At 41.9% G+C, this 14,070-nt stretch overlaps 1 protein-coding gene across 2 annotated transcripts in view; it reads left to right on the plus strand.

Moving 5' to 3' along the window:
• The window catches only part of MINDY3 (MINDY lysine 48 deubiquitinase 3), a 2,129,565-nt gene that overhangs the window by 1,449,131 nt on the left and 666,364 nt on the right, over nt 1–14,070 (plus strand). For both annotated transcript variants that reach the window (XM_044067502.1, XM_044067503.1), the window contains one exon: nt 11,206–11,278. In XM_044067502.1, the coding sequence (XP_043923437.1) occupies nt 11,206–11,278 (73 nt within the window). The remainder of the gene's footprint in view (nt 1–11,205; nt 11,279–14,070) is intronic.

Below are 14,070 nucleotides of genomic sequence, written 5' to 3' on the forward strand. Positions count from 1 at the left end.
TCTTAAAACTTTACAGCATGAACTAAAAGGTTGCTTAGGATGGGTGGCAGTGACAGGGTGATACGTAGACTGGAAGTGCATGGGGGGCCACCAACTTGACATTTGCTGGGGGCCCCCAAAATGTTAACACTGGCCCTGATCTTGTACATGGGAAGTTAAGACCTTAACTGTCATGCCAATGGCATCTTAGTAAATAGTAATGTAAGAACTACTTACTTGATACTCTATTAGGTTTATAGGTAAATATTAAGCTATCAGTCTGCAGACAGTTACAAGCTTAGCCAATAACCAGAGGTCAGAATCAAGCCCTGTACTTTGTATCTGTGAGATTAAGACCTTAAGCACTATGCCAGTCAGCTTCATAAAGCGATGTAAAGGTCCAAAGATGCTTTTAGATTTTTTTTTTGCTACTGTTTTGAGTTTTGTGTTGAGGGCCTGGGGAGGTGTGGATTTGGTGTGTCGTGATTGACTACATTACTATAAGAAGCCAATCAGTTTCCTACAATAATGCAAAGGTCCATACTAAACCACAATGACTTTGAAATCTGGAAATATGTTTAATTTCTTTGAGTGCATGTGTGTGCGTGTGTGTGTGTATGTGTAATGGAGTGAGAGATGTGTATGTATGTAGAGGGAATGTCGATGCTCTCAACAGTCCCTAAGTTTATCAAATGTATGTGATTTTTGGCCTCACTGTTTTTTCTAATGCAAAGCCTATTTTTCCTAGCAGTTTTCTACATATAGAAGGGCCTTATCTGTCCCTTCTTTTAGTCTTTTGTCTACCATAATTTGCTAGTTCTCTCCTTTATTTTTGAGCTAAAAAGTTGAGAAGTATGTGACACTGGGGACTGTAGTGAATTTCTCATTGTATTGTAACAAAATAGATCTGAAAAGGTTAATTTCTTTGTGGCATTTATGGATTTATTCTTTTTTGGATCGCCGTTTAAGATGTGAGGTGTGCAGTCAATCGTGTGTGTTCTCCGTTTATGTCTCTCCATAAGTGTTTGTGTTTTGTGCATGTGTGTTTGCGTGGTGGGAAATGGATGCTCTAAACTGTCCCTGTTTTCACAGAATGGAATTTTTTCCTCAAATTCTTGGTCTATTACTTGTAAAGCTTGTGTTTTTTTCTGGCACATCAGTTAGTCACTAAGTAATGGTATACATGTGACTTTGACTCGATGGCCTTCAGAAAAAGTATATTAATGCTCCTAAATATATAAGGGCAATATCTGTTCCTAATTGTGTGTGTGTGTGTGTGTGTGTGTGTGTGTGTGTGTGTGTGTGTGTGTGTGTATGTGTGGGCGGTTGCGTGCATACTTCAGGCTGCATTGAGTAATTGATCAGATTAATGAGATATGCAGATATGGTTAGAGAGTTTTATACTTGTTTGTATAATTATAATAAAATATATTCATTCTCTAATTACTTGTTCAGTATAAACTTGATATTGTATATTGTTGACATGTTAATATTACAGTTGTGAAGAGGATGGTGTGCTGAAGATATTTCATATTTTAAAACTTTTTGTAACTTTTGTAGTTTTTAAAATATATACATGTGTTTACTGGTAAGCTGCAAAACTGCATTCTCAGGAATTTTGCTCAGACAGAAAGTGTCCGGCCAGGAAATCTGCAGAAGAAAAGCTTGTTTGCGCTTTTCCTGCCTTTCCTGTAACTAGTCTAGTCCAGATGCAGATTTGCTGTATCCAGGACTGTATGTAAGCTTCTGAGCCCCCCCCCCAAGCCTTTCTGTGCAGAGGGAAGCCTTTTAGCTTATCAGTGGGAGTGGTTTCTGGCCCAGAAATTGTAGTTTATTGGCCGTTTGGGCATTTTTTCCACCTCTTTCAACTTTCTGGTGTAAAAGCCTGCATTTGCGCTTGTTTCCCACCTTTCCAATAGCTAGTCTAGTCCAGGTACAGGTTTGCTGTATCCAGGACTGTTTGTAAGCTTCTGACCCCCCCTCTCCAAGCTTTTCTGTGTCGGAGGGAAGCCTTCTAGCTTGTCAGTGGGAGTGATGAGCACTAGGTAGCCTGTCTACCACAAGAGGAGTGGTTTCTGGCCCAGAAGTTATAGTTTATTGGCCGTTTGGGCAGATTTTTTCCATTTTCTTCAACTTTCTGGGCTAAAAGCCCACGTTTGCACTTTTCCCACCTTTCCTGTAACTAGTCTAGTCCAGATACAGATTTGCTGTATCCAGGACTGTATGTAAGCTTCTGAGCCCCCCAAGCCTTTCTGTGTTAGAGGGAAGCCTTCTAGCTTATCAATGGGAGTGGTAAGCACTGGGTAGCCTATCTACCACAAGAGGAGTGTTTTTTGGCCCAGAATTTGTAGTTTATTGGCCATTTGGGCAGTTTTTCCATCTCTTTCAACTTTATGGTTTAAAAGCCCATAATTGTGCTTGTTTTCCTGCCTTTCCTGTAACTAGTCTAGTCGAGATACAGATTTGCTGTATCCAGGACTGTTTGTAAGCTTCTGAGAGGTGCCAAAGTGTGCTCTTCAATTTTTCTCTTAGATCTTCTAGTTCTTTCATCTCCTACACTTTTACTAGCTTATTAGTCTAGCACTTTACCATACCAGATTTCTTGTAGCAATTATTGTAGCACACGAAGTGCTACCAGCACTTAAACATTCTACAAGGAATCAACTTCAGTACTTATTATTAATTCCCACCCCTCCAGGAATGTCTAAAGGTCAGTTCCCTGTGCTTTCCCCTATTAACCTGGTGAACTTGGGCATCCTGAGGCAATGTAGCAACTGCCTCATGTGCACTGACAACCCTCTCCTCTTACCTCCCATCACTCAGACTTGTGAGAGATGCACTTATATATCCAAATTGGAAGCCATGCACTCTCCAGCCAAGACCAGAATAGCTGGTCAAGAGGAGAAGGTCAACACTTGCACCACACCACATGGAACATATATCCTTCAAGAACACACACCAGTACTGCCTTCACATAAAAAAAGTAATCACGCACCCACCTTCGTGGAGGCTCTCAATAAAAATCTAGCCAAACAGCAGAGACCTCCAAGGCAGAAACACACTGTACCACCACAACACAACACTAATCATGAGACACATAACTCTCCTAAACACCAAAGCCTCTAAGGCAAAACAGCATGCCCAGCACACTAGTCATAAGTGACTCGATAGTGAGGCACAGTGATGTCCCATTCACTAGGTTGAATAAGGAGAAACTAACAGTCAGCTGCCTGTCAGGTGCCAGGATCCGCCACATAACGCACGCACTCAGTTCACTCAAAAACAGGTACAAATATGACTCTGTCATTGTACATGTGGATGTCAGTGACCTGAGACGTACCCCCTGGGACTACATGAAAAAGGACATGGAGGAGCTCTCAGATTATGTAGCTCAGGCTGGTATGACCCTAGTCCTGAGCAGCATCCTACCATCACCCAGAATAAGCAGAAAATGATCGATTTCAACAATTGGCTAAGTTTCTGGTGTCATTCTAAGGAGCTCCAGTATCTGCCTGGGATGGCATGATTGACAGACCTCAATACTTTGCCAAAGGTGGCCTGCATCTGTCACCCCCTGGCCTTCCAGATATTGGCCAAGGCCTTTTTTTTAGGCGGTATTCCAAAGACCAAGTTACCACTGTAGCAGCTACAAACAAATGCAGTCTGAGGGTCATGCTGCTCAACGCCAGAAGTCTAAATCTCAATATGCACTCGCTGGAAACACTCCTTAAAATGGAGAACATCAACATTTGTGCTGTAACAAAGACCTGGTTCAAGGCAGCACAAAGCACCACTACAGTACCAGGTTATAACTCATTCCACACCTTTCGGCCCCAGAACTTGGACCAAAGCTCCAAAGGCGATGGTGTTTCCATATTCATAAAGGATGCGCATAACTCCAGACTGGTAGCCCAAAATAATGCTTCAGAGATACTTCAGGTGCAGCTAACAATTGGTTAAGACAGCGATTCAGGTTGTAGCCTGTTATAGGTCTCCATTCATGTCCCAAGACTCACACTCCACATTCCTAAGCACCATGGAGAATATTAGGGTCAAACCTAACACTCTCATACTGGGTGACTTCAACTACTCCTCCATTAACTAGGAAAACTATTCATGTACCAATACAATTGCCCAACGATGTTCTTCGTGTTTCACTGTTGCAGTCATCACATTTGGGTTATCTGCTTGCAGTAGCCCTCAAGTCGGCCTGATTAACAAAGTCTTGGGTCCTGCGTCGGATGCTTTCCCTTCTTCCGTGACGTCAGGTCGTCAGGGGTATAAAACATGCAGCTGACGCCATTACATTAGTTTCTCTTGCCCCAGATGTCAGGTGCCCCCCTAATGGGAAGCAATTAAATCTGTAAATATACAAGGTTATACCTCCAACAAAAAAGCAAATGCACCAAAAAGCTTTTGAGCATAGTAAAGGAGGGTAGAGCTATAGCCAAAAGAAGTAAGGGGGCTGGAGGGAGGGTAACCAGGACTGCAACAGTGAACACAATCGAACATCTACATTTATGGTAAGTGTACACAACTGTATTATGCCCTTCATGTTTCACTGTTACAGTCATCACATTTGGGTAGATTCCCAAAGCTAAGGATGGGAGGAGGAATTTAGATAGCATTAGGACCAGCTATAAGGCCCTGCAAGACTGCAGTGGCAAAGCCAGCTCTGGATTTAGAGAAAATTGGCAGATGGTAATGCTTGATGAAAGTATGTACAGAACTCCAGGTAGCAGCTTCTAGGATGTCCCTGGTAGGGACACCTCTGAGAAAGGCTGTAGAGGTAGATGCAGCCCTGGTTGAGTGGGGTCTGATCCCCTGTGGGATAGGTTTTCCATGGTGCTTGTAGCAGAAATGAATGCAATGGCCTATCTGTTTGGAAATGGTTTGCTTTGAAATAGCCTTCCCCTCTGCCCCTGCCACCAGTGGTTGTTCAGATTTCCTTTGAGGTTTAGTCCTGTCCAGGTAGAATCTAAGTTGTCTGTGCACATCTAAGGAGTGCAGTATCTGTTCCGCTTTGTTCTTTGGATTAGGAAAGAAGGTTGGCAAATGAATGGACTGATTAAGGGCCACACTGGATACCACCTTAGGCATGAAGGAGGGATTGGTCCTGAGGGGCTCCCTGTCCGCATGAAAGATGATGAAAGGCTCCACTGCCATAAGGGCCTGCAATTCAGATACCCTTCTTGCTGAAGTGATTGCTAAAAGGAAAGCTGTTTTCCAAGAAAGGAATTTTAAGTCTGCAGTAGCAGCTGGATCGGAAAGGAGGAGGAGAGAGTTTTTCCAATACAAAGTTAAGGTCCCAGGCTGGAGTTGGAGCTCTCCTGGGTGGTTGTAAATTTTTGGCCCCTCTGAGGAACTGCTTGAGCACTGGATGAGAGAAGAGGGGAGGTTCTGTGTTATAATGAGCTGAAATGGCTGAGGTGTGAATTTTGATGGAGGAAAAAGACAGGCCCTTGTGAAGCATCTCAGTTAAGTATTGTATTTTCCATTTTTCAGCATAAGATTCTCTAGTACTAGACCTCCCTGCTCTAAAATGATATCCATCACTGGTTTCCTGAGGGATGGAAAAAAGAGATTAGGTAATTAGCCAGGCTGCTAGGTTCAGTGTTTGAAGCTGAGAGTGCAGAATCTGGTTCTCCTGCTGAGACAATAGGGTAGGAATCTGAGGCAGGTGCCATGGGGCCAACAGTGACACTGCGCAAGAGGGGGTACCAGTGTTGGCGTGGCCAGTCTAGTGCAACGAAAATTGTCCTTAGTTTGTCTAGTTTGATCTTTAGTAGTACTATGGACAGCAGAGGCAGAGGAGGAAAGGCATAAACTGACAGGTTTTTCCAGCTGAAGGACACAGCATCCACTTTCCAAGCTTGTTTGTGGGAGTCCTTGTGCAAAAGTTGTCCAATTGATAGTTCTGGGGGTAGGCAAACAGGTCTATATCCGGGCTCTCCCCATTTGCTTGTCAACAAGTTAAAAATCCTTGGTTCCAGTTTCCATTCGTGTGGGTCCTTCTGCTTAGTTTGTCTGCCAGTGCATTTAGTTTTTCTGGCAGGAATTGAGCTTGTAGATGCACTTGGTAGCTCAGGGCTGTGATCCACAATGCCATGGCTAGTCTGCAGAGGGGGTAAAAATGTGTACTCCCCTGCTTGTTTATGTAGCACATAACAGTGGTGTTGTCTGTCTTTACCATTAATTGTCTTGGAAGAGTGGTCCTTGAAGGCTGTCAGAGCATTCTGTACAGCCAACATTTCTTTTTGATTGATATGCAGGTGCATTTGACTTGGGTGACATTTGCCCTGAATGCACTTCCCTGCCAGGTGAGCCCCCCATGAATAGTCTGATGCATCTGTTGTTTGGGTTTGGGCGGCAGGGGGTAGTGTGAATGGTAGTCCCTTGTTTTGGTGGTAGGCCTCTGTCCACCAAAGGAACTCTAGGCGTAGGCAAGGTATGATAGGAATCATTGCTTCTAGATCCTGAGAATGTTGACACCATAGGCTTTTAAGATACCATTGTAGTTTCCTCGTATGCAGTCTTGCATATGGAATTAGAAGAATGCAAGAGGCCATGAACCCCAAGGCTTGTAGTATTTGCCTTGCAGATAGCAGAGTTTTGGTGGCCACTTGTTTTGAAGTAAGTTGTCAAATAAATTTGTTTCTCTGGCGTAAGGAAAGCCATCTGGGAAGCTGTATTCAAGCTTGCTCCCAGGAATATAATTTGTTTACAGGGTACCAGGTGTGATTTCTTTTCGTTTATGGTGTACCCCAGACGAGTTAACACCCTTTGTACAAAGGCCCGATGATTCAAAAGTATGTCCTGACTTTCTGCCTGAATTAGACAATCATCCAGGTATGGGTATATTTGAATATTTCTTTGCCTGCAAAATGCAATGACTGGAGCTAGGCACTTTGTGAATACCCTGGGTGCAGTAGATAAGCCAAAGGTCAGTGCAGAGAAATGATAGTGCGTGTGGCCTGCTTTGAAGTGTAGGTATCTTCTGCAAGATTCCCTGATTGGGATGTGCAGGTATGCTTCCTTTAAATCTAGTGTTGCCAACCAGGTGTCTTTGCCTAGCATAGGGAGCAACTGGTGAAGAGTCAGCATCTTGAATTTTGAAATCACCAATAAGGTGTTTAGTGTAGACAGGTCCAGGACAGATGCCATGAATTGTCTTTTCTGGGCACCAGGAAAGTCTTGAGTAGAAACCTTGTCCCTTTTCCTCTTCTGGTACCAATTGAATAGCCGCCATGCTTAAGGGAGAGAATACTTGCTTTTGGGCCTCTGCCGACAGCGAGGTACATCATGGTCAGGGCCTAGTCAAGGAATACAGTACAAATAAAAATCTTTATGAGGTATTTGCTTTCCACAAGTAATGCAATTATTTACTTTTACTGACATCGGTTTAGAGCAAGAAAACTGCAACAGTGAATGCACTCGAACATCTGGATTTATGGTAAGTGTACACAACTGTACTTTTCCTGGAATTCATTAATTCCAATGTCCTGGACCAGCTCGTTCTTATCCCCACTAGAGGTAGGAACGTCTTTGACCTGATCATTACTAACATGGGCAACTGTTGCTCTACACCAATAGTCAACTCCTCCCTGGTTAGTTCTGACCACAAACTAATCACCTTGGAAATCCACCCCCCCCCCCAAAAAAAAAAAGGAAAACACAATGAAAAACTTCTCCAAAGCTAACTTTGGGCTTCTAAAAACAGAGGTGCCTAACTTCACAGCACCCAAGCAAATGGAGAATAGTTGCATGACCGCCGAATCATACACCAGTGTACTGTATGAACATGTACACAAATGCATGGATCTTGCCATACCCAATAGAACCAAGACACTCTCCTCCAAAAAACAGAAGCCAATCTGGTAGTCCCCTGCCATAAACAAACTCTACAACAGAAGGAGGAAACTGATGCAGAATAAGGTGAAGTCCCAAGACTAGAAAAACTCCCTTATCAGCCTCAACAAAAAGTTGAAATCTCTCATCAAATCCTTTAAAGCTAGCTATGAAAACAGAATTGGAGCAGACAGTCAAGACGACCACAAGACCTTCTATAGTTATGTAAAGAATCTCCACGGCAATACCCAGATTTGCTCTCAGCTACTGCACAATGGTACCTCCTATACCGAGCCAACAGATATTGCCAATATACTGGCGGACAGATTCAGTGCCAACTTTACCCCTCCCCCCCAAAGGACCAATCACAATACCAGTAGATTGCCAGGCACCCAGTATTACTGCTATACAGGTTAAAACAGCACTGTCCAAGGCCAAGAATACAGCTTCTATGGGGCCTGACAATATCCCTGTCTGTGTTCTACGTAAACTACAAAGTGAACTGGCATCTCACCTGTGTGCCCTGTTCAATCACAGCCTCACCTCTGTCCCTAACAAATGGTGCACTTCTATAGTCATCCCTCTCCACAAAGGAGGAGCGACTACAGACCCTGGGAACTATCGCCCCATTAGCCTGACAAGTCTGATATGTAAAGCCATGGAACACATCATCGTGGACCTAATAAACAAGGATATAGGGAATCTCCAAACTCTGGATCTCACACAGTTTGGTTTTGTTAAGGGTAGCTCATGCCTGCTCAACTTGGTCGACTTCTTTGAGTCAGTCACCAGAGCTGTGGATGAAGGCAAGGTGGTTCATGCAGCTTACCTTGATCTGGCCAAGTCCTTTGATACCATTCCCCACTCAGGAATCATAGAAAAACTCATTAAGCTAGGCATCAACCCCTGTATCACTAGGTGGGTTGCAAACTGGCTCACAGAACCCACAGTGTGAAAGTAGCTGACTCCAAGTCAGACTGCCGACCAGTCCCGAGTGGAGGAACCCACAGTGTGAAAGTAGCTGACTCCAAGTCAGACTGCTAACCAGTCACGAGTGGAGTTCCACAGGGTTCGGTCCTGGGTCCTCTCCTGTTTGGTATCTACTTCTCAGATGTCCAGGCCAACATGAAGGGACTCTGGTTGAAAAACTTTTGCAGATGATTGCAAGTTGGGAGCCATTATTAACTCCCCAAGTGATGTTGACTTTCTACAGAAAGGCCTCACTGAAACTAACGACTGGTGTCAGAATCATGACCTTAAGCTCAATGCCAAAAATGTGTCATCATCCCCTTTGGGGAAAACCCAGTTCCTATGAATTACCACATCGATGGTAGTCCACTGAACACAGAAGGCATTATAAGAGATCTGGAAACACAGATTGATAGCAACCTCTCTTTTGACCACCACATTGCCACTGTGGTCAGAAAGTCCTTCTATGTGGCACATCACATTACTAAGGGTTTACATCCAGGAAGAAAGAGGTCATTGTTTCCCTCTACTCTTCCCTCATTAGACCAGTCATCGTGCACAATGCCCCATTTGGCATGTACCGCACTAGACATCTGCAACAACTGGAGAGGCTGCAAAAGTACCTCACAAAGAGGATCCTAGGCCTTACGTACGTGTCCTGTTTGGACAGACTGAAAAAACTCCAACTATTCTTTGTCTCATATCACCTACTTAGAGGCGATCTCTGCTTGACTTACAAAGCCATGTCTGACCCTGCTCTGTTAGAAATGCTACATCTAAAGAAATCCCAATCCCTCCCCACCACACGCTCCAGAGACCTCAATCTCATTACCACAATCAACAGAATGTGCTGGAGGGACAGGTTCATAACCCAGAGACTGCCCATGCTATGGAATAGGCTTCCCATACATGTCAAACAGGTCACCTCACTGGCCCTCTTCAAGAGAAATCTTGATGAGAAGTAGAAAATTCACCCCGGGGATCACTCCAGTGGCTCTACTCGACAGATGCACTAGGAACTAAGGTCGGGTGGCACGATGCCAGGGTAATCCTATGGGCTAGGCTTGAAAAGGCTCCAGGGCCATTAGCCTAGTGCACACCTATGAACCTATGTGGAATTCCACTCAGGCTAGGTATTAATGAGTTAAGGGAGGATGTCCTTTGTCACTATCAAGTGAAAACATTTTTCCTTCTGGGAGTAGGGAGCAGTCTTTGATTTTGCAGATTTAGCAAATTCAACATATATATAAGGTTTTGAATGAAAAATTCTTTCCTGTTTGCTGTTACTGTAAATGGAAAACAATTGCCTATTTCCCTTTCTTACTTGTAAAACACCTTATGTGAACTTTCATAATAGAATTATTTCATTTAAAAACAAATCTTTTCTTGCTGCCAGAATGAAGGAGAACATTTTTATTATGTTGTTAGACATTCATGAACAGTTTGGTACTGTCCTAAAGTAAGTATTTTCAAGGCACAGTTAAACCACATTCAGTTAATGCAGCAGTGGTATTGGCAGTATGTTTCAAGGATGACTCAGTAGAAGATCATTTGTAAGGTGACACATGGACTTCTCTCCACACCTTAAGTAAACTCCACAAGTTAGAAGCACAGTCCAAAGTTATGGAAAATATTTTGGCATGGCTGTACTACAACAGGATGTTAAAACTTTCCACTTCACTGTTGATAGCCAAATATTTTTTTAGGAATCTACTCACGTGTTACTTGCTGTTACAGTGACTCTTCCTAAAGAGGATAGAACATTTGTGTCTAAGGATACTAACTATATCACTAAATCTTTGAGGAAAGCTTATTTTAACAGTAAAGCCACCTTCCCTCCAGCCCCTGTGGGAAATACACACAGTAATAGTTATTACTGTTAAAATGTTTACAGTGATTTGATTCTGGACCGAGAATAATGTTCTGTGAAATATTTCCCTGTAAGGTCTAAACATGGCTGAAAGAAATGAAGAGACAGGTAGCAGCATTGGCTATCTAAGCATGGCTTACATTCCTAAATGAGGTGTATTCTAGCAGTACTTAGGGAATAGGACTGGTGAAGAAAACATTGGTTCGAAGAGTATTGCAGAAGGTGGATAAATCCAAATGTTATTTACAGCCTCAGTGACCTCTCCTCAAAGATCATTATATAAAGTTCCCTTACATACATCTGTAGTCTATGTTCTTTTGTTTCTAAGTGTTGAGCAGAACAGTCTGTAGAACTTTAGAATTGTGATAAACTGAAATTTGATGAAAATGTCAGAGGTTTTGTGTAGCAGAAAACACTTGATTCTGTAGTTACTCGTGTTCTGATACAGTGCTAAATTTGTCTTAAAATGCTAACTTGAACTAAAGCATGTATCCCTAATTAATAATTAATCTAGCAGTGTTTTTTTTTTTTTTTTGTAGGAACAAAGTCTAGTAGCTCCTGAATCACCTTCTGAGCAGGCGAGAAGAGTATTCCAAACATATGACCCTGAAGGTACAGTAGTTTTGAACAGTTTAAATACCCATCTTAAACTGATGACAAAGTCACCAGAGATTTAAAGAGCAACACTTCATGTCTGTACAAACAATTCATACAGTTCACTTCCATTATTGTTTTCTTTCCCTCTGTCGATTATAGGTGTTGGCAGTATGCAAAGTTAAAGTGTAATACAATGGAAATTATTTATCATCAGTGCCTCTTGCATGATGTTTCTGTAATTCAGCATTGATGAATTTCATAGGATGCTTTTGAGCTTTCTTCTGGGACGATTCCTGTATTTGAATATATAACTTTTGTGGTTCTTCTGTACCATGTGAGTTATGATGTCATCAGACTCTCCCAGTATCTGGCCTTCCCCTTCCACAAACCAGTATGAGATTGTCCAAGACCTTAAAAGCAGCACTAGTGGCCAACATATCCTGTTCTTCATTTGTGTTTGAAACTGTCATTGCCCTGTGCTTTTTTTGAGTAATCTGTTCATTTTGGCCATAGTTACCTCTTAATCTGTATTAGATTTTTTTTTGTTTTGACTTAAAACATGAAGCTCGAATACTACTTAATAGTCATTTAACAGACATGATTTTAAGATTAACAGATCCACCTAACAACTTCTATTTTGTTTCTAGTTTGTGCTTCTCATAATAGTGGCAAAACACAAATATTTTGACAACTCTACACAATTACTAAAGCTGAAAGCTTTAAATGCTTCAGAAATAGCTTTCACGAGTTAGAGAAACAAGCTAAGTCAGATTAAAAACAGCAAAAAATTCTAAAAATAAGTAGCACAAATGGATTTCAGAAGTATAATAGGCTGGGGCTGGAAAAAAACAAAATTATAAACCTGTCATGAAAGAAAGAGGGGAAGAAAATGTGAAACTGTTTTCTGTGTCTCTGATGGCAACAGTATTACAGTAACATTTAAATACTTCAACTAGAGCAAAAGTACAGACTTTCAAAGAGCTCAGAGAGCAAAAATTTCCAACATTTGTTTAAAGGAGCAAAAAGTCTTAATCACTCCTGCAGGTTTCGTAGGAGCCATTTTAGTTCAAGGAACTTTTCACTTTTAGGTTTGTTTTCTGGAAGATTCACAAATGCCATCACTGAGGCAGAATCACCAAACAGGAAGCTAAGGCAGGTCACCTCATGACTACAGTGCAATTACAGTGCCCACTGAACTGTTAGCAATATCTTAACTAGCAAGAAATTTGCTAAGTCTTGACCCATTACAAGTACTGACACCAGTGAGGATATTGGCATTGTAGTATCAATATTTTGCATATCACTCTTTCTGTGTTGTACAGCCAGCAACCCAAGATGTTCATGATATTGATCACTACTGCAGTAGCCTTAGCTGTGTGAGTTACATCCGCAGCTCGGGCTGACCTGTCTAAAAGATAGCCACCAAAAAGTACACTCCCCTGAAGCTTTTGCTGTTCTTTTACTGGCCAGATAAGTTCCCTTTGGGAGAAAATATTTCCACTTAATATTTTTGTTAATTATTCATACTTTCTTCTTCAGGAGAGTTATTTTAAAACGAAAAGTTTGTGTTTCAATGGACTGTCACAAGACATAACTATACTTCTAAACTGGAGCTCTCTTTTTCCCTTTAAAAGCTGTTTAAAATAACTGAAAAACATTTTCCCTGTGGAAAAAAATGTTTATTTTACTTTGTGAAGCTTGCAAAGTGTTTTAAAGTGTGTTTTACTATGTTTGCACGTGAAGTTAAAGACTTTTGTGGTTTTACTGGCACATGCTGCTTGTTTTCCCTGGGAAAGAAGCTCCATTTTTGACATGACCATGGAATGATCTGTTGGTCATGCAGTCTGTCCTTCTTCCAGCCACAAAAAGAAAAAGTTACACAAACAGCTTTTGCCATCACAGAGAGCTGGCAATTTGCTTCAGCCACAGGTGGGTGACTCTGCTGTGGCCATAAGTAATACATCAGACCACTCATCTTTTACTCCAGATCCCTCTGCCATAGCACCTGTAGCCACTATGAACTTGGGGGTTAACTATGTCCTCTTCAGCTGTTGTGGTCCCTTTGGTGGGCAAGGGAGCGCCACTCTTGTTGGTCCTAGAAGAGGGAACAGGAAAGGCTGCCCTTTTTTGTCAAAAATGTTGAGCCTATCCCTGTGGAAGCTGCTGCTGTCATATTATTAATCATCTAATAAGGTTCTAGTTCCCACTACCAAATCTAACAACAAGGCTGGAGGCTCATTATTCTCAAACACAGTGCGAAAAACCTGGAACCAGCTTCCTAATGAGCTCCCTTCTCTGTCTTCCACACTGCTCTTCAAAAAATATCTTAAGGAACACCTCAAAACACACTGGCTATGTCCCTGCTCTAACCCTGATTAACATCTAACTTTTTTCCCCATCTCCCACTCCCTTTATTTCTTCTCTATTTCTGTCCTACGTTGTCTACTAGTGATGACTTGAATAATAACCACTACCTATGTACTAAAGTAGAGTTCTTCTCAGCTCGATCATAGTGTTACTCTAAAAGTTTTCATCCTGTACCTTGCTGTAAGTAACCATAAGTTTGTATACCTGTAACCTGCCATCTGATGTAAAATTAACAAATCTTGCTTATTTGTCTTTTCTATGATATGTCATCTTAAGTTTTTTTTTTTTTATTCTTTTCTCTAGCCAACTCTGTACACATTTTCATACCTGTTCAAAATGTATTTAATGTTACTTCCTGCTATTGCATATATTGTAAGTCATGATACTATCTCATGTTTTGGAGCTTTTCTCCCTGGGCCTCTACTGAAAATGGACATATA

Source organism: Protopterus annectens, chromosome 3.part1 (assembly GCF_019279795.1).
Source record: "Protopterus annectens isolate FY-2018-M chromosome 3.part1, PAN1.0, whole genome shotgun sequence".
Lineage (NCBI taxonomy): Eukaryota > Metazoa > Chordata > Ceratodontiformes > Protopteridae > Protopterus > Protopterus annectens.